Genomic DNA, 22,299 nt, shown 5'->3' on the forward strand with positions numbered 1-22,299 from the left:
GCTCGACACAGTACCTAGCTCTGCTAACCCTGTGCTCTAACCACGAGACAGTGCTGCCTCCCTGCTCCCTAACCCCAATCCTCACTAAAGCATTTCTTCCTGCAATCCTGGGGGGAGGTTGGGGGGGGGGGCACAGGGGCAGCAAAGCCAGAGGGGGGATTTGATAGTAGTCTTCAACTACCTGAAGGGGGGTTCCAAAGGGGATGGCACTAGGCTGTCCTCAGTGGTGGCAGATGACAGAAGGAGTAATGGTCTCAAGTTGCAGTGGGGGAGGTTTAAGTTGGATATTAGGAAACACTATTTCACTAGGAGGGTGATGAAGCACTGGAATGGGTTACCTAGGGAGGGTCTCCATCCTTAGAGGTTTTTAAGGCCCGGCTTGAGAAAGCCCTGGCTGGGATGATTTAGTTGGTGTTGGTCCTGCTTTGAGCAGGGGGTTGGACTAGACCTGCTGAGGTCTCTTCCAACCCTAATATTCTATGACTCACCGAAGAGGTACCGCTGCGCATGCTGCTTCTGGCCGTCCTCCGGCGATGGATCTCCACCAGGTTGTCAATGTCTTCCTCTTCCTCATCCTGCAACAAGGGATACGGCCATCCATACCGGCCAGAAAACCAAGGCAACTAGACCCCTCCAGCAGCAACCCTGCCAGGGAAGCAGCCCCAGCCACTACGGGTACAGCTACACGGCAGTGAGTCCCAGAGCCTGGGTCAACTGACTCAGGGTCCTGCTGCAGGGCTAAAGATAGCCACGTAGACTTTTGGGCTTGATCTGGTGAAACCCGGCTAGTGGGGAGGGTCTGAGCACCCAGGCTCTGGACCAATCCCTGATATCTACATGGCCATCTGTAGCCCCACACCGCAAGCCCGAGTCAGTTAACCCAGGCTCTGAGATTCGCTGCTGCGGGGGGTTATTTGCTGTGTAGATGTACCCAAAGGCTCCTTGCCCAACACCCAGTCCTGTCAGGTGTACTCACCTCAGACCAGGGCAAGATGCCCCGAGCAGGCAGGCCAGCACAGAGAACAGTGACCTGACTAAGTTCCTCCCTCACAGCAACGGAGAGTTCATTCAGACAAGATGTGAGGCTATTGCTGGAGACCCACAGATGTGCAATAGGGTCTGTGCTTCATTGGGAGTTTAGATAACAGCATGGTAGCCTGCAGCTGAACTGAAATGGAAGGAGGCCAGCTGGGGAGCAACTCCCCTTCGATCCCACAGGCCTCAGAGAAAGGTGGGGTGAAAGAGAAGCCTCCCTCTTAAGCAAACAAGTTGATTCAACGCAGCTCAATAGGCTCTCACCACTTCAGTTTTGAGACCTGGGACTGACTTGCTTCTGTCTCCCATGGAGCCACTTTCACTTCCCAGCTCCTCCGGGCGCAGATCAATCACTGACTTGGTGTAGTCTGTGTCGGAGACAGGAAGGTGAGATGCCTCCAATCCCAGCCATTAGTGCAGTGCTAGCACGCTGTTACAAGCATATGTAGTGCTCACTCATCCACTGGTCAAGGTGTGTTACAGAAGCAGGGAAGCATTGCTATTCCCCTTTTGAGGGCAGAGGAAAGGAGGTGGGGTGTAGTGACCTGCCCAAGGTGGGGTGTAGTGACCTGTTCCAACCTCTGTAGTGGTGACCCAACAGGTCAGCAGCAGAGGTGGGAACAGAACCAAGGTATCCAGACTCAGCCCTGCGATTTGTTTCCCAGAGCACAGCTGCCAGGGTCCCCAGAGGGCAACTCACCTGCAGGCCTCAGGGTTCTCCTGGGATTCTTCTTGAATATGGTTTCACTCTCATCTGCGGATGCTGCACCATGGCTCCCCACACGAGCCTCCTATGAAGGGAAAACAGGCTGTTCAGAGAGGGGAAACTAGACTGTATATAACCCCTTACCCCAGAGCCCACAGGGCAGGAGAACCCGATCGCTGCAGCACTGGTAGCGGACACATACACTTTCTGAACCGGAGGGAGTAGTGTCTCTGGAGCGGGTGGGGATGGGCAAGGTGGATACGTTGGAGCCCACAGGACCAGGCCTTTGCTTCCCCTCTTGGAAAGTGACAGTTTTATCCAGGGAGTTTCTCCTGCAGACAGTAGAGGGAAAAGTCAGACTAGCTCTGTATCCATCCAGCATGAGAGCTCTTTGCTGGGGGGGCCGGCCAGGGGGACGGGGGAGACTGCCTAGCAACCAGAGTTACTTGCCTATCAGCCAATATCTTGACTTTCTCAACAAGCATTGAAACAGCCTTCTGAGTGAGATTAGAGTTTCTCCGTCTACCAGCACCATGTGCTAAAGGAATGAGCAGGGGAAGACGTGGGGGAATCCTGCCTACCCAGTGTAAGATTTAAAAAGAGTGTAAAAAAAAAAAAAAACTTTCCCTAGCACTGCATTCTGCACTTGCCACTCTGCCTGCATCACAGCCAGCTCAGAGTTACCTACTGACTGTTTAGGCAGCAGCAGCAGCATTGCTCCCAGTTCCTCTCATGGCTCCAGGCCTCCTGGGGTGTATCAGGACTTTACAGACAGCTGGGCACCAGCCTGTTCAGCACACGGACCGGAGCACCCATGGGCTCAAAAGGGACCAGGGCTTGGGAGACAGCTATACCTGTTGGAAGGGGAGGGGAGCAGCATCTAGAGCAGGTTAGGGAGTCATCTTCCCATTAGTGTCTCAGCTAAGCATTCCTGGGAAGTGGGGTCCCAGCTCACCTTCAGAAGCATCCCTAAAGCGTGCCCTTTTCCTCCTACTCCAAATCTTTAAAGGACCCTCTCCACCTGCCCTTTGAACCGTTTACTTAAGGCAGGAGGAGAGGGGGAGGCAGGGAGAAGACAGTAACACCGGAAGTGGGAGGAGCCAAGAATCTGACCACTCCTATTGACTGTTTCTGGGCACAGGAATCAGTCTCTAACCTGGAGCTGACACCTGTGCCAGTGGCGTTGGGTCTGTACCCATCCAGACTCATGTTCTCCATGGACTCGGTATCACTCTTCCCATCTCGGGGGTCCAAGGCTTCAGGAGGCATGCTGGGAAAAAAACAAATCTGTCCCTATGGTAGGAAGGGCAGTTCCAGACTGCAGTGCAGGAGGCCCAACCCCTCCTGAGAGACTGGGAGATCCAGGGTGTCAGCAACTATGCTGTATGGCAATATGGGCCTTTGGAGCAACTGGCAGCACTTTGATTTTAGCCACACAGGGCCTAGAGGAAGATACCAGCCCCTGAACACAGCCATTTTATTTATAAGGGCAGAAGATGGGTTTAAGATAAGCAGAGCCACGTGGTGGATTTGTAGGTCAATAAAAGAAGGGTTTGATCAGTTTAGACCTGCATCAGACCACCACATTGATCATGGGAGAGCTGGATTGGCTTGGAGACCTATTGAAGCTCTCTGGAAAACTCCATTGGAGGGTTGGGTTACACAACGGCAAATCCTCCTCATCTAACAGCATCAGGAAGGGGCCTGGAAAGGAGCATCAACAAGACAAGGGAGCTTTAAAAAGGTCTGGTCTATTTTAGCTGTATATGGTCTCCATAAGCCAGAGTGGCATTACCGGACAGCCACCATAATTTACATTTTCATGCCATCACCCAGATGAGCCACTTCGGTGCCAGATATCAGAGGGGTTGCCTTGTTAGTTATTTTGGTGCCAGAAAGCATAATGGGCTGGGATAACACCCATCTCCCATGGTTCCTCTTTTGGGACAACAGATTCCAGCTCAGCGCCCCATGGCCGAGGGGTGGTATCATTCCCACCGCAGGCAACAGGAGGACATGGTTGACCATATGAAATGATACAAGAGGCAGAATATCACCCAAAGCCCATGGGACACAAGCACAGCCAGCTGATCAGGTGCAGCCAACAAGCACCAAAGCATCTCACCAACAAGGGGAGGGTATCATGCTGGGGGCCTTCTGGCTGAAGGAACAGGGCAGGAGCAACAGCACCGGTTTAGCCCTTCTGCAGTTCATGGCTCTTGGCCATTCTTACATCACACCTTGAAGTGATTTTCTAATACGTCCATCAGGCATAGTATCTGACTGACTGTGCAAGGGAAATTGGGAGCGACAGACAGTCCTGGTCCCCTGCCCCAGGGCTGGGAGGGCAACTGAGTAAAGGATCTTCCCCAATGTATTTGCCAAGGCTTAGAGATCCACAGTCATCTGCTGTAGCATCCACCAGCAAGATGCAGTCTGTGCCAGGGGTTCTCACAACCAATTTTTTGGTGACCTCAGAGTGCAGCCACCAACTTTTGCTGATGGCCACTCTGACATCATGGTTTTTCTGTCCCTGCCTCTCACAGCCCTTCAGTGAGAGCCTGCCCCGTGGAAGGTGGTGTGACGAAGTGGGACTGTTCTTAACGTTTCCTCTGAATACTGTGTGGGTGCCTCAGTTTCTGGCCGAACCTGTCGCCTAGCAACTAATGGCCAGGCCCTTCCCCCTTGTGAGGGGATGCTAAAGGTGTGGGAGAACAAAGAGGTCAGGTGACTTCCTGGCCCAGGAAAGAGACAAAGCCCAGAGGAGGAGGGGCTGGAGGGGGATTTCAGTTGAAGCTAGCTGGGGACGGGAAGGGAGGGCAGACAGGTGTCTAACTCTCTGAACTCCATAATGAACCCGGACGAGGGGTCCCGTTCACTGCTGTACCTACAAGCTCTGTTTTAGACCGTGTTCCTGTCATCTAATAAACCTCCATTTTACTGGCTGGCTAAGAGTCACGTCTGACTGCAAAGTGGGGGTGCGTGCAGGATCTCTGGCTTCCCCAGGACCCTGCCTGGGTGGTGGGAAGTGCACGGAGGGGCATATGCTGAATGCTCCAAGGTCAGACCCAGGAAGGTGAAGCCGTGTGAGCTTCTTGCCCTGAAGACAGTCTGCTCCGAGGGAGAGGAGGTTCCCCAAAGCCCTGACTGGCTTTGTGGGGAGCAGTTCCAGAGCATCGCCCAGGGACTCCGTGACAGATGGGTCAGGAACTCACCAGCTGCCTGCAGAGTTCCAGGTTCTCCATGCCCCAGCCTGGCAGGAATGGGGGAGCTGCCTAAGGGAGTGCCCGGGGACCAAAAGCCGCAGCCGCCTCCAGCACCGCGCGCACTGACCTCATGTGTCTCCAGATGTGCTGCCCAGAGCCCCCGAGGAAGTTGCACGGTGCAGGGCACTGATCCCTGCTGGTGGCACCAGCACATACACCAAGGCAGCACATCTCACTGCCCTTGGTACCAGCTATTCAGGAGCAACAGCTGGGCGCTGCAGGGAGGAGTGGCTGCTTTGCCCCCCCCCCCATGGTTTAGAGGCTGACATGGCCGCATTTGAGAAATGCTAGTCTATGCCCTCTACAACTACCAGTCCTCTTCCCATAAGAGACAACATCTTCTCAAAGCCCACTGCTCTGCCCCATGCACATGGATTTCAGGTCATTGCTTCCCTGAGAGATCTGAAGTGAATGCAGGGAAGGTGAATGTGGAGGCTCAGAGGACACCTGCAGGATGGACTTAAGACTCACCTGGGCTCCTTCTGTCGCTCCTGGGGACTCTTCTGCTTTGCCACGGGGGAGTCTTTTGGATCGTTCGGCTGTGCCTGCTGGAGAAGGGTTTGCCCCACAGTCTCTCTTTTGTTGGCTGGAAGAAAATAAAAACAATGCCAAGTCAACCAAGCAGGGGCAGCTTGCAGAGACCTCGGGCATCTTATTTCCCCATCGAAGTGCTAATACTGGCATCGCCATGAGCAAGAAAACAAGTGCCTCTATCCAACCTGGAGAGCCCCCTGGAGTGAAATGGGGCCTGTGTCCATGGCCTCTCCGTATAGAGGCCGCCAACTAGGCAACATCCCAGAGGTGGTTTTCTGGAATAGGGCCCCTCCCCACCCAGAGCTTGGCTGTTCCTACCTGGAGGTTTGCGCCGAAGGGACATTCTCACTATGTCACTCCCCAGCCTGTTTGCAAAGCGATTGATTCTTTGGTCATAGAACCAGTCACCGGTTGTCTTCTTCAGCTCTCTGCAGGGGAAAGAGGCAGTGAGAGGCCATTCTCACCCTGTGTAAGGTCAGTGTTCTCTGCTTCCTTTACTCTACCACCCTGCAGGAGGAAACACTGTTGGAGTAATGTAGATGAACATGGCAATTTTAGGATGCAGATGTATAGAAAGACAAGATCCCAGCCCCAAAGAGCTGTCAGGCTAACCCTGGGCATGCAGTCCCAAAAAGGCCTGCATACACTGTCAGCAAGGAACAGACAGGATGCTTGGTGCACAGGCAGCAGGAAGCTCTCCTGGTGTGAGCAGCAGCAGGAGAGATACTGCAGAGCTACAAGTGGGAGAGGGACAAGGGACTCAGGTAAGGCAGGGCAGAAGAGGAGAGAAGAGTCTGTTTTTTCACCACCGAAAGCTTGCATACTGCCAGCTTGGTGCACAAAGAGAATGGGACGAGGGGCATTGGAGGGGAAGACTCATAGCAGAAGTGCTTGGAACAGACTGAGAGGGAAGAAGAAAGGCTGGACCCCAGGGTAGGTGGAGAGTGGAACAGCTGCGGCAGGAGATAACCAGGACAACAATCAGCAGCAATAGAGAAGGATGGATGGGTTTTAGAGATGTTGGAGGAAGCCATGAGGTCTTTGCAAGAGCTTACTGTGTGTGGGAGCAGGGGAAGAGAAGAGCAGGATGGCAGCCAGGTTGCAAGCCTGGCGACAGGCAGGATGAGGAAGGCAGCCATGGTCTGTGCAGAGAGAGACACTCAGCCTGAACTCTCCCCAGGGAAACTCACGCTTCCTTCGTGCACACTTTGCAGCGCCAAGTGCTGTTGATGCTGTAGGAGCGGCAGTCCCGACACACCAGGTGGTTGCAGCCGCGGCAGGTGTTGGCCTTGGGGCTCACGCGGCCCAAGCTCTGCTGGCACCGGGCACACGTCCGCTCGCTGTAGCGCTGACTGCCCCGCTTGGCCCCTTTGCGCCGGATCTCCAGCAGCTCATTCTTTAGTCGCCTGTTCAGATGCAAAACCCATGAGCAGTTAAAATCCACACTTAGCCCTGAGTTGATGCTGCCTCTTAGAACAAGTCAGGACAGGGCAGTGATGCCTGGGCAACCACCACCATTTACCTCCCCATCCAGGAGGAACAGAGCACAATACCAGTAGGGCAGCTAACTACAAGACCCATGTCCATCCCCACCCTGCCATTTACAGGCAAAACCCTACCAGCCATCAAGGAAGCACAGACCGCAGCAGAAGACTTTGAAGGAAAAAAAAAATCTCTCCCCTACCCAGGCTCTCACCTGACCCTTCTCTCCTCAGCCTTGCGGAGCTCTTCATCTCGCTGCAGGACTTGCAGGATCATATCCCTCTCTGCCTCTGACAGGAAAGACAGGTCCACAGCCTCCGACATGGCTTATCCCAGGAATCGCCTGCCTTTTCCTGAAAGCAGCTGGATTCCTCAGAGCTGGAGGCAAGTTAGCAAGTTAGTACAGCCAAGTGCAACACTCCTGGGTTCTTCTAAGCCCCTGTGCATTTGCATGAAGCAATAACTCATTGATAACTCCAGGTGGCCATCAATTGCCCCTGTATCTACTCTGCCTCACTGCACTTTGTTGGTCCCACCTCACAGCAAGGCTGTGGGGAGTCCCTGCATTAGTCACTAAAGCATGATCAGCTTCATCCCTGCGCCTGGCCTAAGAGCATGCTGCCTCTGCTGCCCTCCCAGCACCAATTACACACCCTGTTTAGAGAGTTCAGTGTTTTGGAAGCTCTTAGCCCCCTGCACGTGGCCTTAATGAGCCTCCACGGGAACATCCAGTGGCTGAGTTGTTCCACCAACACACTTGGAGTTTCCTGCCTGCATCCAGCACTTGCAGACAGACCTAGCCTGGAAAGGGATGGTGGTGAAAAGAACAAAACAGGATGGATTGGAGTTCAGAGTTACAGCACTGGGCCTCCCCTACTGACAAAGGCCTAAGTGTCCAAGCACAGCAAGGCCTTCTGAGCTGCAGACCTCTCCAACCCCAAGGAAGCAAGGCTACTGCAAGGACCCTGTAAGCACAGGATGTAGGATCTGGCCTACGAGGCTTCCCTCAGAGCCCAGAAGAGGTAGGAGAGAAAAAAGATCAGGCCCCTCTCGAAGTTGCCATGAGCAGTTGCTTGTAGTATTTCTATCGAGCTTGGACCATATCTAGGTCACTTCCTGTCCCAGCTCAGCTCATCGGGGTCAGACACACCACACAAGAGCGCCAAGCAAGAGCCTTCAAAAAAGTGTCCCTCCCCCATCTCAGGAACAGTTTCCTCAGGGCTCTGAAGCACACAACAGCAAGCATATGCTGCTATCAAGAGCAGCACTCCCCCTGCCTTGTTCACCCAGAGCCTTGCAGGTTCATTTCCTGGTCTGGACCCCAGCTATCTCCAGTGATGCATTTTCCCCTACCACCAGCAGGAAGTTCACACTCCCTTAATGCTGCCCGAGTGACCTTTCTGCCTTCTAGATGACATCACACTCCATTGTTATGGCTGCAGATGTGCTGTGACTTCTCAGGACAGTGGGAATCAGGGATTGCCTAGCAGCAGGAGGCCAGGACTCCCAGAAGGAGGTTGAGAATCTCATTGAGTTCCAACTCAAATGTGTTGGGGTGGTTTTTTTTTGGTTTTGTTATTTTTTAAATACAAAAGAAAGCCAACCCTGCCTTAGGATTTGCCTATGAATCAACTCGAGAGCACAGATCAAGACAGAGCAATATATTAACCCCTGTGCTATTTTCAAACTGAAGACTCTAAGCAAAAATAAGTTGCATATTGGAATTTACTGTATTCAGTGTGACAAACTTCTAAACTTGTTTATATAGAGAAAAAACCTGCACCAAAGATCAACTCTGCACAAATCACCCCATCTTGTAAACCGCCTCTTTAGGGTACTTAGGTTCCAGGTTTTGTTTGACCTTTAGTTAAAGAGCCACCTCTACTAGGCAACTCACTTTTCCGGTTCCTTACTCCCATTTTCAGTCTATTTAAGCGAGATTTTGTGTTTTTAAAAAAGGCACACCATTCCCATTGTGATGGGTGCAGTGTTAAAGACAAAAAGCCAAGGGATTTGGCCCCAATGTTTTGTTTTTTCATAAAAAAAGTATTTTCACAAGATTCTGAGACTACTAGAAATACCACCTGGACTGTTTAAAAAGCATTACCCTCTGGTTTACAGTACTGTGCTAATCCATGTGAGAACTGGAAAGTGAAACTGATCAGCATATCATTGTTCAAGCAGAACATGAAAACCGTTAATATTACATTTTTAATAACCCAAGGTGTCCTTTATTTAGGTTGCTAAGAAAGGTAACATGAATTTTAAACTGCCCATGTTCCCTTAAATGGCCTTGTTCTACAAACATGCAAGAAGGTAGAATCTGGATTCCAAAGGAATGAAAAAAGGAGCAGCAATAAGAACAAAAGCAGTGGGGAATATTAGTGGGCTAATTGAAGTCATTATCAGTACTTTATTCAGAGCCACTCTGAAACAGTCCCTCAGCCCCATGTCAAGGAGTAAGATGCATTTCTTACTTCACAACTTGCAGTAAGTTGGTTAAAAGTCTTGTCTGGATACCAGAGTGATTGGCACTTTGATAGACGATCCAGGAACAAGCAAAGTAATGACACAGTCTCTCTGCCAGCACCCAGTTAACATGCTTATATACGCCAATTCACTTCCTACTCAGTCACCATTATCAAGCCCTACCCAGAATATATTCCTCAGACTCTTAGCTGTAGAAATAGGAGTACTTGTGCATCTTAAAGACTAACAAATGTATTTGAGCATAAGCTTTTGTGGGCTAAAACCCACTTCGTCGGATGCATGCAGTGGAAAACACAGTAGGAAGATATATATACATGGAGAAAATGAAGAAATGGGTGTTGCCATACTAACTAACAAGAGTAATCACTAAAGGTGGGCTATTCCTAGCTCTCCCCATTTCTGGAGCTCCATGCTCCTGACACATTCCACTAAGTCTGTATCAGCTACAGGGATTTTAGTTAAGAAGCAGGATGCAGATTTGAGACTTCTCTAGAATCACAACTGTATTGGGCATGTCCACATTTTCTGTAGCATAATATTCTGGAAAAGAAGGGCTCACTAGGACTGGGTGAACATCTGGAAGAGACAATATCCTCAACCATCCCACCATCAGTAGGCTTTGGTGATGCTCTCATTTATTCTCTCCCCTTTCAACTCTACTGTAGCACTTTTCCTCACAAATGGGATCTGTCTAGATAGGTATCTAGAGTTCTAGGCCTGAAGAAGAAAATCAACAGTGAGCAGGTTCTAAGGTAGTTGGAACACCAATCCGGCTGAGAGAAGAATGGAAGTTGCTGAGATTCTGTTTGTTTAGAATTGGCTTTTCTAAATTGCTAGCCAAATGAATGCTTAGGCATCATAAGGCAGGTCTGCAGAGAGACAAGCATCTTCCCTTTTAGTTCTGTATTCAGGAGTACCCATTTTGGACTCAATACTTAGATGGACTGGATGGGTCTTTTCTCAAACTAACTTTTAAGTTCTCAGTCATGCATCCAGACAGATGAATGTTGAGAAATTTCTTCTGAGAAGTTCAACAAGCTCTCTTTTTAGTGCAGCCACTCCAGAAGGTACTTTTGTTCCTGTAGATCCCACCTGAAAGCAGCCATTCCAGTACACTCCCTGACAGTCATTGCAAGGGCCTCTGCAACCCAGGGGTTAGAGCAGGGAAGGGTCACCACTTGAAGATGGAGTGTCCACACTCAGACCAGGGGAAGGACCCAGGACAGTGGAGGCTGTTTGCAGATGCAAGAAATACTAGCCCAGCAGCTACATGCAAGGAGGTCAGCTCCTATTCCCCTCTCCCTGTGCAATGTCCTCTTGTACCCAAGTGACCATGAAGAGAAAGAATGAAGCTGAACAGGTTGAGTAACCTCTTGTTTCTGACAGAGTGAACTGGCCTCCCAAGGGAGCCTCATCTCGCCATATGTTCTCTGATCATTATACTTCCAACTCCCCAGGCTTTGCTTCTTTAGTGAAGTGGGAAGGGGCTGAGGACAAGGGAGCCAATGCTTCCCTAGGAACACTGCACCCTCCAGGACAGTGCCAGAGCAAGACTTAGAACAGCAAATACCCACCTCTTCCACCTCCAAAGAGCCAAGAGCCGTGCAATCCCAGTCCAGCCTGTGAGGGCCACTGCTTTTTATTCTCTTGGAGCTTCAGAGCCCCAGGGCTACATGCTGGCTTCCCTCCAACCCAGGGGTATTTGGCAGTACCTGACTTCCTCACAAGGTCTGGGACTGTCAGGCTTTCCTGTACATGGAACTGCATAGGAAAGGCTGCCAGGGGACAGCCTGCAAGAATCCTCCCTCACCTAGCTATCACCTACCTGTATTTAAGAAGTGCATAAGCTCTGGACCAACACTGGTTAATACAGAGGGAGTGCAAACCTCTTTAGATTACATCTTCTTCTTCTAACCCACTCTGTATTACACTAGCTGGACTCTAAACACTCATTTCCCAACATGTAACCCATATCCCCAAGAACACAAGAATGGACCATTGGTCTGACCCAGCATGGCCATGTAGCAGCAGCAACAGCAGCCAATGCCAGATGCTTCAGAGGGAATGAACAAAATAAAACAATCAAGTGATCCATCCCATCATCCAGTCCCAGCTTCTAACAATCAGAGGTTTAGGGCCAGCCAGAGCATTGGGTTGTGCCCCAACCATCTTGGCTAACAGCCATTGATGGACCTATTTTTCACGAACTTGTCTAATTCTTTTTTGAACCCAGTTATGCTTTTGGCCTTCACAACATCCCCTGGCAATGAGTTCCACAGGTTGACTTCCACAGTACTTCCATTTGTTTTAAACCTGCTGCTTATTAATATCATTGGGTGACACCTGGTACATGGGTTATGTGAAGGGGTACATAACATTTCCTTATTCACTTTCTCCACCCCAGTCATGATTTTATAGATCTCAACTAAGTGGGAATGTGATGGTCTCTTTTCTAAGCTGAACAGTCCCGGTCTTCTTAATCTCTCCTCACATGGAAGCTGTTCCATCCCTCCACCTTCTCCCCGCATTCCCACTTCCACACCATCTCTGGATTGGCCCCCCAAGTTCAAGCTGCCATGCCAAAGGTCAGAAGAAAGGAGTAGCATGGAAAGTGACTGCAGGATGTGAACTGAAGCTACCACCCTCTTCTCTAATTTACACCTTCTGGCCACACAAGTTACACCAACCACACTCTCTCTCTGACATCTGTACATGTAGACTAATCCACATTGCATCATCTTACATCTGAAATTGGTCTGTCTCCAGTGTTCTACACACACAGGAGCACCTCTGCAAATGGGAGAGAAAGTATTTGGATAAAGGTTTTAATTAGGAATGTGACTCACAGATGAAGATTAGCAGGATCTAACAAGTGGAGAAGGTTTCAACACAACAGTCCCATAGCTATTATTCCACATGAATGCCAAGCAATGTCTAAGCATATAAGTGAAATACAGTCTCTACCTCCGTACTTATAAGCCCCATTCCTTTATGACAGGATGTGTGCAAATGAATGCATCCTCCCACCACCCAGATGAAGCAGGGAACTAAGTTATTAGAGTCATGGTCCTTTCCTGTGGCAGGAAGCCTGGGACTGCTGTGCAAGGTTCTGGAAGGCTCAAGCAGATCTGGAAACAAACTCTCCCTCCCCACCAAACACAAGCTGCAATCCTTTCTCTCCACTCCTCACTGACCTGCCTTGAGAGCTGGAGAGACTGAAGGTTTGGGAGTGGGAGCAAATTCCTGACCAGCTTAAGCAGTGAACTGCCACAGTCAGCCTGACCCAGACACCAAACAAACCCCTCATGCCCGCCACAACAAACCCCAGCCATGCACTACTATGTGGCACACCCCCAATCTACCCACCACCGCACCAAGGGGTTTGCTACCCGCACAGCAATCCCCAAGCTTGCTTACCACACACGTTCCAGAACTGGCATCTACACTCTGCCTGTGCTGTCCCAGCTGTGCTGCTATGTAGGAAACACGTCTGTAATAAGCCAGGCTCTGCTATCCGAAAGACAAACCTCTCCAAGAATGCCAGGAAGTCAGGATCACAACCAGCAGCCCGTCCCAGCGAGCTGGCCTGGGGCCAGCACCCCAAGTAACATACAACTCGGCGGTGTCCAGGCGCCGCCGCAAGCTCAGCGATCGCTCAGTCCTGGAAAGCCCCTGGCAAGGCAAGGAGAGAGTCAGGCCACGGCCAAAGCCGGAGCTTCTTTCCCGCAGCCCCTGAACAGCAGCGCCCCAGCAATTCCCCGGTCACGCCGTCCGCACCCCGGGCTGGGGGACACCCCGCTCCGACCACGGACCGGCCGGCACCCACGTGTCCCCACTACCCTCAGCGCCTGGCACTGCCACGACCAGGTGTTGGGGCTGGAGACAGCGAGTATCCAGGCCCGCCCGCAAGGACCTGCCTGCGGACACCGCCCCGATCCACCGCTGCGCCCCGGCTCCCAGCGGGGTCCCGGCTCCGCAAGCGGCACCCGCCGGCCGGCACTGCCCGCTCCCAGCAGCCGCAGGGAAGAGGGGACTGGGCAGAGCCCGGAGCGATACCTGCAGCGCCTCCCCACCCGGCGGCTGAAACTTTCGCCCCGCGTGGGCGGGGCCGGCTCCTTAAAGGGGCCGCGCCCCCTCTCACCTGCTCCCGCCCTTAAAGGGACCGTGCCCAGCAGGAGAAGAGCCGGCGAGCGCACGGGGCCCCTAGCACCGGGGAGGGGGACAGGGAGGACACGACCCTTCCCCGCCCCCAAGGGGCCTGCGGTGACGGGCGGGAAGCCTGCCCCCGTTCCTAGCTCCACCGCCGCCCCTCCATGCCGCCCTGCAGCCCCCCTAGCCCTGGTAATGGCCCCCCATCCTGAGCCAGCACCTACCCTGTTCCAGCTGCCCCCCCCCCGCCACCAACACCTGCTATTCCAATCCCACCTCCAACTCTGCCAATGCATCTCAGCCATGACAATGCAGCATGCCCTGAGAATTCCAGGGGTGGCATCACTTGGCATCAGACATCAACTTGGCATGGCTTTACATGGAGAGGAGACCTTTCAGGTGCCCTATACCCCCCAATGTAAGAACAAGGGAGCAGTCAATGAAATTGAAAAGCAGTAAATTTAAAACTGATTAAAGGAAATACATTTTTACATGATGCATAATAATCTGTGGAACTCACTGCTACAAGACAGTAAAGAGTTTAGCAGGGTTAAAAAAAGGACTAGATATGGATGTGGAAAATGAGAGTATCCAATGAGATGAAAGGATTAAATAAATTAAGGGATATAAACTCTTATTTCTGAAGATATAAGCCAACAATTAACTCATTTTGTTGGTGAGAAACTTTCCCTCTGGGAAGGCTATTCCAGAATTGTGCACTTTGGGGCTTCTTGCACTTTGCCCTGAAGAAGCTGGTGATGGCCAGTGTTGGTGAGAGGCCACTGGATGACATGGACCCCACTCTTGCATTGCCCAGGGTTGTGTGTGGTGAGTTTTGCAATATGGACAAATGTTTCTAAGCACATGCAAGGAACCATGGAACTAATTTTTCTTCATGGTCTGCCCTGAGCCAGAGCTGGACCCCAGTCTCCAGAGGTGAAGAGCTGCCATATTAACACACTACGCAACCTGAAACTAACTCAGTCACACTGAGAAAGACTTGAATGTTGAGCCCCTATCACGATGTTCCCTCATCCTAGCAATAATTAAAAGGACTGTGCTGAGGGCCCAATCCTGAGAGGTGTGGAGCACCTGCATCTGCTAGAATTTGGAGGTACCCAGCACTTCTCAGGAGCAGGCCCTAACATGGCTGTTCAGTAAATGTTTGCTAAGGTCGCACGCAGAACTTCCCTCTCACACCTGTTCCCCTGAAGACCCACCCCGCTGTGATGCAGCTGCCTGACAGCCTTGCATGAGGTTGGATCTGATGAGCTGTAGGGCTTTGTGATGTTGAAGGAACTTGACAGGCGGGACTTGTCTGGAGCCAAACATAAATCAGGCAGGCCAGGTGTCAGTTCTGACACATTACCAATGCACCTCGCTGCTGATCTCCAATCACACTGTTAATCCAGTACTGGGGCCCGCCCACAGCTCTCTCAATCTATCTTAATCCTGACCTGTGGCGTGCTCCCACCTCGAGCCACAGTTGGGTAATCCAATATAACAAACACAAGCCAATACTGCTAGCAGTGATACATTTTTCCATGTTGTGAAGTGAGCAAATGCTTCCACCATCCTAGTCTGAGACCATCAAACTCAATGCATTGGTGATCTGCACAGTGAATTCTAACCCTGGGAGGTGAAAGGGTAGTATGCTGACCCAATATATTTACTACACTCTTCTCGTTCCGATTTAGGAATGTCCTATCCTCAAAATGTAGGAATTTTCCTTTTAGGAAAGGACATGCAGTTTATTCTGTAAAGGAAGTTCAGGTTAAGTGCAGAACCAGTGTGCAACCTAAGCAAGTATCAGGGGGTAGCCATGTTAGTCTGTAGCCACAAAAACAACAAGGAGTCTGGTGGCACCTTAAAGACTAACAGATTTATTTGGGCATAAGCTTTCACGGGCACAGGATCTGAAAAAGTGGATTTTTTACCCATAAAAGTTTATGCCCAACCTAAATGAGACACAGTAAGTGGCTGAAACAAGCAGAAGTTTAACCCAGGAGACATTTCTAGTATTCACAGCATTAAATCTACATGGGCCCAACCACTGCAGCCTAACAGGTCACACACCCTGTAGATAGCTGCCTGCTCCTTTATCTGGGGACTGCTGCCTGAGAGTCAGCACAATGGCTGCACTAATCAATCCCACACTGGCCTTGTTTCTCTCTGTGCCACCCCCACATCACACGCGACATCACCGCCGAGCCCTCAAGCTTTGCACTCTCTCTCTCTTTGAAAAATCATAGGCAACTTTTCAGTGCTCATGAAGTCAGGGGCTGATAGCAGTCACTACAGACAGTTACAGTACATAGGATAGGTGGGTGACCATGCAAGCTGCATGCCTCTGACAATGCACTTGAATCCTGCTCTCACAGCATCACTGCAGTTGCAGTCCTGGGCCTACATACAGTTCTGCTGGCACTTCTGAAATGCAGCAGCCCAGATAGTCCAGTGTTGACACCTACATATACAAGCGTGTGCATGCACAAACCAGCACCCCCTGCAATTCTAGTCTGCAATCGAATACACCTGAATTCTGCTCTGCATCCCCTTGGCTAGTGCTTGTAAATGTGCGGTGTGAAAGGGGAACACTAAAGGACTTAGCGATCATGGCAGGGAACTGAAGCTCCCCAAGTGATGTGATGGGTAAGAGGGCTAATGCAATCCTTGAATGGGGGATTATCAAGTAGGAGTAAGGAGATGATAGTGTATTCAGGTCTGATCACCAACCCTTTGAAAAGGATGTTGAAAAATTTGAAAAGGTCTAGAAAAGAGCTACAAGAACAATTCATGGTCTGGGAAAACCATCCTTTCAATGAGAGACTTAAGAAGCTCATTTTATTTGGTTTATCAAAGAGAAGGTTGAGAGGTTACTTGATCATGGTCTTAGAAGTACTCACAGAGGAAGAAAACAGACAATACTACATGGCTCTTTAATGTAGCAGACAAAGGTATAACAAGATCTAATGGCTGAATATTGACGTTAGAAATATTCAGTCTAGAAACAAGGCAGATATTTTTAACACAGAGGATAATTAGCCACTGGAACAGTTTACCCAAAGGATGTGGTAGATTCTCTGTCTAAAAGATCTGCTCTACTTGCACCACAAGTTATTTAGCTAGATGGAGGAATTACTGGATGAAATTCTCTGTACAGGAGGTCAGACTAGATGATCATACTGGTCCCTTTGACCCTAAAATCTATGGGAGGGAAGGGGTAGAACTCCTGGATTTGGTCCAGCTCAGAGGAGCAGCCCTGTGTGAGCCGGATAATATTTGCATGTGCAAATGAATTAGCAATCAGTATTCAGGTTAGCTCTTGGCTGGCAGATTCTGTGATTTTCACATGATGCGTGCAAGTGAGATGTGCTGAGATGAAACTGGCTCTCAGCCACTGCACCGCATTGCTAAAGAATTCTGCTGCTGCTTCTTTTACTAGTAAAATTTAACAACAAAATGATCACAGCCAATAAATAAAGATAAAAACACTAAGCAACACAAAGGGGAAAGAAACAGAAGACAAACCCTAACAGAATCAGTCCCTAGGATGTAGGGAAGAAACACAAAACATGATATTAAGCCAATGCTCACATTAAGACTTCCTTATACTTCTGACCAGTACAAAGGGAGGGAAATATACAAATCCTTGTTTGTTTTGATTCCAGTGACCATACTGTTAACCCAGTCAGCTGGCATCTGTATTTGCTCAATAAGATCTCATTTTACCCTCCAGTCAATTTCAGGTTTTACTTTATCTGTGCCCATCGGTCATTCTGGGGTAAGTGTATTTTTTGGCAGCATGCTGAGATCCATATCCAGGAGTTGTATTATGTCCTTAATGTATCTCAGCCCACTGAATGCCTCATCAAAGCATTAAAGAATGTCTTTTGCCTCCTATACTGTAGCCAGGTTAAACACCTCTTCGATCATCTGCATTTGCAGGTTGCTTTTCAACCCAAGGACACATGGAATCTGTTCTTCTATTTCAAACTCTTCCGAGTGGCATGTCCTTATGCAGACATGTCACGGGGCCTTAGCCACACAGACTTATTTTGAGCACAGGATATAAAACAAGCTGAGGCTTTGATTATAACAGGTGAGCTATATTAAGGATAGTACAACTCCTTGATATAGTTTTGACAGGTGGTGGTCACTAATCTTCCTGCTGTGATTCCAGGCTATGCTACCGGCTAAAGTAATTCAGGCTATAGTGCCATAGCAGACAGTCTTAGAAGAACCAATCACTGCTTTTCTTTATTTAGGAGGAGAATAAAATTCCAATTGTTTTGTTGCTTCCCAGTGCTCAGATGCTCATGGGAAGGCTCTTCAGAGGCTGCCCTAAAAGCATGGGAATGAAAAGGGCAAGGAGACTCCATCCCCTCCTGTCTGAACACATCTGCATCGGTCACCAGCGTTTCCTGAACATGCAGAGCTGACTGGGCCCCTTCCCCTTTCTCTGAACTACTCAAATATGCCCCATAAGTGCTTTATCCTGGATTCCCAGGATTGGTTTCTAGAAGGGCCCTGCATGCTGGATTTGGAGGTTGTTTTGCACTGGAAAAGGGCCTGAGCAGCACAATTCATTTCTAGCTTTTGGAATCCTCAATGGTTGGGGTTGTTTGGGTCCAAAATGTTGGTTAAGCCCATTACAGAAACGGGGACCTAGTGTGAAACTCAGCTACAGATCCTGTTCAGGTCCAGTCTCCTTGCCCACAAAGTGTGGGGGCACTTAGACCCAAAGGTTTGGCTCAGGTCACTCTGGTTACTAAAGTGTGTTTTGCTGTAGTAGAGCTTGTGGTTTATTTGCATGAAGGCTCCTGCAGCATGAGAGCTGGGAAAGCCAGCTCCGCCCAGAGAGCACACACACAGAAACTGCTGCAGTAGGAATTAATCTGGGTGGGGTCTGACTGGTTTGCAAAGCTCTTCCTCTGCAGAGGGAAACGACAGGAACACGCAGAACTTCTTCTTGGCTGAGCCCTCAAAAAACATGCCAGCATCACCTGGGTAAATTCCTTCCCTCACCCTGACTGGCCCCCACTGCTGCTCCCCAGAGCTCCCTAAAATGAATCCAAGGCCCTGCTCTAGATTCAGTGACATCTGTGCTGTGGGGAGGTGGCTCATAGAATACACATGAGTCACATCATTTACACTCTGCTCTATCTCTGTGTTCTAAAGGAGAGCCCTAGGTGTGCACATAAAACCTCCCTCTTGGGAGTTCACAGCCTCTCTGCTATTGGCCTTCAGGGAAAAGAGATCAGAGGCAGAGGGAAGCACATAAAGGCAATGCTGTATCTGGAATGAGCGAGAGTTAAAAGCACTACAAGAGACTTCTTTCCACACTCTCTCTTTCTCCCTCAGCCAGATCTCAGGGCTGTAGGGTCACCCCAGCACAGATGTACAGTAAGGGCAGTGTGAATGGGACATGAGCTGGAGTTGCAGGGACAGCACAGCAGGCCTGGGGGAGATCTGTGAGGACCTAAGACAGGAACAACAGAGGGACAAGGTGCATTCCCAAGACAGAAATAGCCCAAAGTGCTGTAGGCCAGAACTGAATTTGCGCTGGCAGCAGTTTACCATTACATGCACTGCTGCATCTCAGGATCAAGCTGTGTTAGCAGAGCTATTTGGGGCCCAAGACTGTGGTTATAGGGATGCTCTGAGACCAGAATTCAGATGCTTTGTGCAGCAGGCATCACGCCCATCTGTCCTCCATATTGTAATTGGTTGTAGTCAGTGCTATCAGCCCCTCACTCACAAAGCATGAATAACTACTCCAGTTATTTTTAGACAGAGAGACTGACACATTTCGAAGAGGACAGTGAGCTTTGGAGGCTGGCAGCGGTTGGTGTGTGTGTGTGTGTGTATGTAACACCTGGGCAACCCAGATCACTGCAGTATCAGCAGCATGTGTACACACAGAGGAGGAGACTGCAGCAGCTATTATGCTATCTCCTAGGCAGCAACTCACAGACAGGCAAGCTGGGTGTGACCTGTTGGGCTGGATTATTTGGCCCATGAGAATTTAATGCTCTAAACTCCAAATAGTTCCTGCAGCCAGGGCCGGCTTTAGGAAGTGCGGGGCCCAATTCGAACATTTTCGGCAGGACCCCGGCAGGGATGACTGAAAAAAAAAAAAAACATGTAAAAAAAAGCCTTTAATTTCTTCCATGTATTATTTACTTTCCATAACTATATAAATAATAAAATTATATATTATGTACATTGCGTCATATATGCTGTTGATTGGTTATTAATGAGCTCCGTTTCACATGTGTGGGTCCCCGCCACTACTTGGGGGTATGCTAGGGTGACCAGATGTCCCAATTTTTGGGTCTTTTTCTTATATAGGATCCTATTACCCCCCACCCCCTGTCCCAATTTTTCACACTTGCTGTCTGGTCACCCTAACTGGTGTGCACATGTGTGGGTCCCAGCTGCTCCCTGCCCCCGTCATTGAAGCAGGTGTGCAGGGTTACTGCCCTGGGAACTGCAGGGCACCAGTGGACATGGGGCTGGTTGGAGGCAGGGCAGGGGCTGGTTGGAGGTAGGGGCTGGCTGCAAGCAGGGCAATGGGTGCGGGGCTGGCTGGAGACAGGGGGGTGTGGGGCAGGCGGGCTGGCTGGCTTCAGGCAAGGTCGCAGGGGTGTGTGGCAGGGGTTGGCAGGGCTGGAGACTGAGGAGTGCGGGACTGGCTGGCTTCAGGCAGGGGGGGTGCGGCAGGGGTTGGCTGAAGTCTGGGCAGGGGGTGCGGGGCTGGCTGCAGGCAGGACAGGGGGTGCAGGGCTGGTGCAGGCGGGGTGTGTGTGGTGCTGGCTGGCTTCGGGCAGGGCTGCATGGGGGTGTGCGGCAGGGGTTGGCTGGAGACAGGACAGAAGGTGCGGCAAGGGCTGGCTGTGGGCAGGGGGTGCAGGGCTGGCTGCAGGCAGGGCAGGGGTGCAGGGCTGGTGTGGGCAGGGCAGAGGGTGCAGGGCTGGAGGCAGGGCAGAGGGTGCAGCAGGGGCTGGCTGCGGGCAGGGGGTGCAAGCCTGGCTGGAGACAGGGGCTGGGGCTGCGGGCAGGGGAGGGGGTGCGGGGCTGGTGCAGGCATGGGGTGCAGCAGAGGCAGCTGGAGCCCCAGCCCTTTAAATAGCTCCCTGGGGAAGCCGGGTCACGCCAGTACGCCGTACCGGGGCTTGGGTGTGGGGCCCAATTCTGGGGAATTGGTTGAATTGGCCTAAAGCCAGCCCTGCCTGCAGTTGTACACATTTCAGCCACTTCCCCTGTCCAGCAGGGGTTGTTCATTGATTGTTCACTGTGGGAGAATCTCGTGTTATTGAAAAAGCTGCATATCAGTGACCTGTTTCATCATTTCCCTTGTTTCCCTGCATCTACTCGAAATGAAAGGCTCTGCCATTTGGATAGCACGGTTCTCGTGACCAGGGACATGCAGGTGTATAGTATAGCTTCGGGTCTGCAATCAGAATTCAAAGCTAAATACACCAACCGACTCCTCTGTTTCCTGTGCAAGGGCCAACCTCTACACCTTGGTACACTGCCAGTCACAAATAAGTAGCGGGCAAGAGAAGAGGAGCAAATGAGAATAGGGAGCAACATGTGATCTCTCAATTCCATGCATTTTCTGTGGGTACTAACTAGTAACTACCTAACAAAGAAGGGCAGCAACTGTCTCGCTCATCTCAAGGGCATGGTGGTAATTTTTTTTCACTCCCTATGCTGACACATTGGCTTGTGTGACACCATTGGGCTCCCCCATCGGCTTGCCTTCCCAAAACTATGTGCCTGGCCAACAGGATCCCGAGGTGTAGAGGGAGCAGCCCCTTCGCACATAAGAACTCTGTGAAGGAATGGCAAGTGACATTTGGAGGAAAACACAGAGCTGATCTGGAGCAGCTAGGGTAGTTGATTCTCACTGCCACTCTTCCCCTGTGCCAGGGCTCAGCGCACACAGCGACCATCTTTGATTTGGGCAGCTAACTCAGATAAATCGTGAAAGGAAAAAGCTACTCAGTCTTCTTATTCAACCAGTCGCTCACACACACAAGTTTGGTTACATTTGCAGGAGAAAATGCTGCCCCCTTCTTGTTTACAATGTCACCTGAAAGTGAGAACAGGTATTCACATGGCACTGTGGTAGTGAATGTCGCAAGATATTTACCTGCCAGATGAGCTAAATATTCATATGTCCCTTCATGCTTCAACCACCATTCCTGGGGACATGCCTTCCATGCTGATGACGGGTTCTGCTCAATAACGATCCAAAGCAGAGCAGACCGATGCATGTTCATTTTCATTATCTGAGTCAGATGCCATCAACAGAAGGCTGATTTTCTTTTTGGGTGGTTCGGGTTCTGTAGTTTCTGCATCGGAGCATTGCTCTTTTAAGATTTCTGAAAGCATTCTCCACACCCCGTTCCTCTCAGATTTTGGAAGGCACTTCAGATTCTTAAACCTTGGGTTGAGTGCTGTAGCTGTTTTAGAAATCTCACATTGGTACCTTCTTTGCGTTTTGTAAAATCTGCAGTGAAAGCGTTCTTAAAATGAACATGTGCTGGGTCATCATCCGAGATTGCTATAACACGAAATATATGGCAGAATGCAGGTAAAACAGAGCAGGGGACATACAATTCTCTA

At 50.4% G+C, this 22,299-nt stretch overlaps 1 protein-coding gene across 3 annotated transcripts in view; it reads right to left on the reverse strand.

Annotated features, from left to right (window-relative positions):
• SYTL4 (synaptotagmin like 4) overlaps nucleotides 1-13,652 on the reverse strand; it is a 22,908-nt gene extending 9,256 nt beyond the window's left edge. The window contains exons 1-11 of one of the 3 annotated variants that reach the window (XM_034781411.1): nucleotides 13,570-13,651; nucleotides 13,041-13,185; nucleotides 7,238-7,401; nucleotides 6,732-6,947; nucleotides 5,860-5,969; nucleotides 5,479-5,593; nucleotides 2,898-3,011; nucleotides 1,944-2,073; nucleotides 1,736-1,826; nucleotides 1,300-1,403; nucleotides 489-575 (exon numbers count right to left, since the gene is read on the reverse strand). In XM_034781411.1, coding sequence (XP_034637302.1) covers nucleotides 489-575; nucleotides 1,300-1,403; nucleotides 1,736-1,826; nucleotides 1,944-2,073; nucleotides 2,898-3,011; nucleotides 5,479-5,593; nucleotides 5,860-5,969; nucleotides 6,732-6,947; nucleotides 7,238-7,347 — 1,077 coding nt within the window. In that variant the 5' untranslated portion in view covers nucleotides 7,348-7,401; nucleotides 13,041-13,185; nucleotides 13,570-13,651. Of the gene's footprint in view, nucleotides 1-488; nucleotides 576-1,299; nucleotides 1,404-1,735; nucleotides 1,827-1,943; nucleotides 2,074-2,897; nucleotides 3,012-5,478; nucleotides 5,594-5,859; nucleotides 5,970-6,731; nucleotides 6,948-7,237; nucleotides 7,402-12,930; nucleotides 13,186-13,569 lie in introns of all 3 variants that reach the window. The other 2 variants (XM_034781409.1, XM_034781412.1) reach the window with 2 other exon arrangements.
• Nucleotides 13,653-22,299: the final 8,647 nt, after the last annotated feature.

The sequence above is a fragment of the Trachemys scripta genome, chromosome 9 (assembly GCF_013100865.1).
Source record: "Trachemys scripta elegans isolate TJP31775 chromosome 9, CAS_Tse_1.0, whole genome shotgun sequence".
Lineage (NCBI taxonomy): Eukaryota > Metazoa > Chordata > Testudines > Emydidae > Trachemys > Trachemys scripta.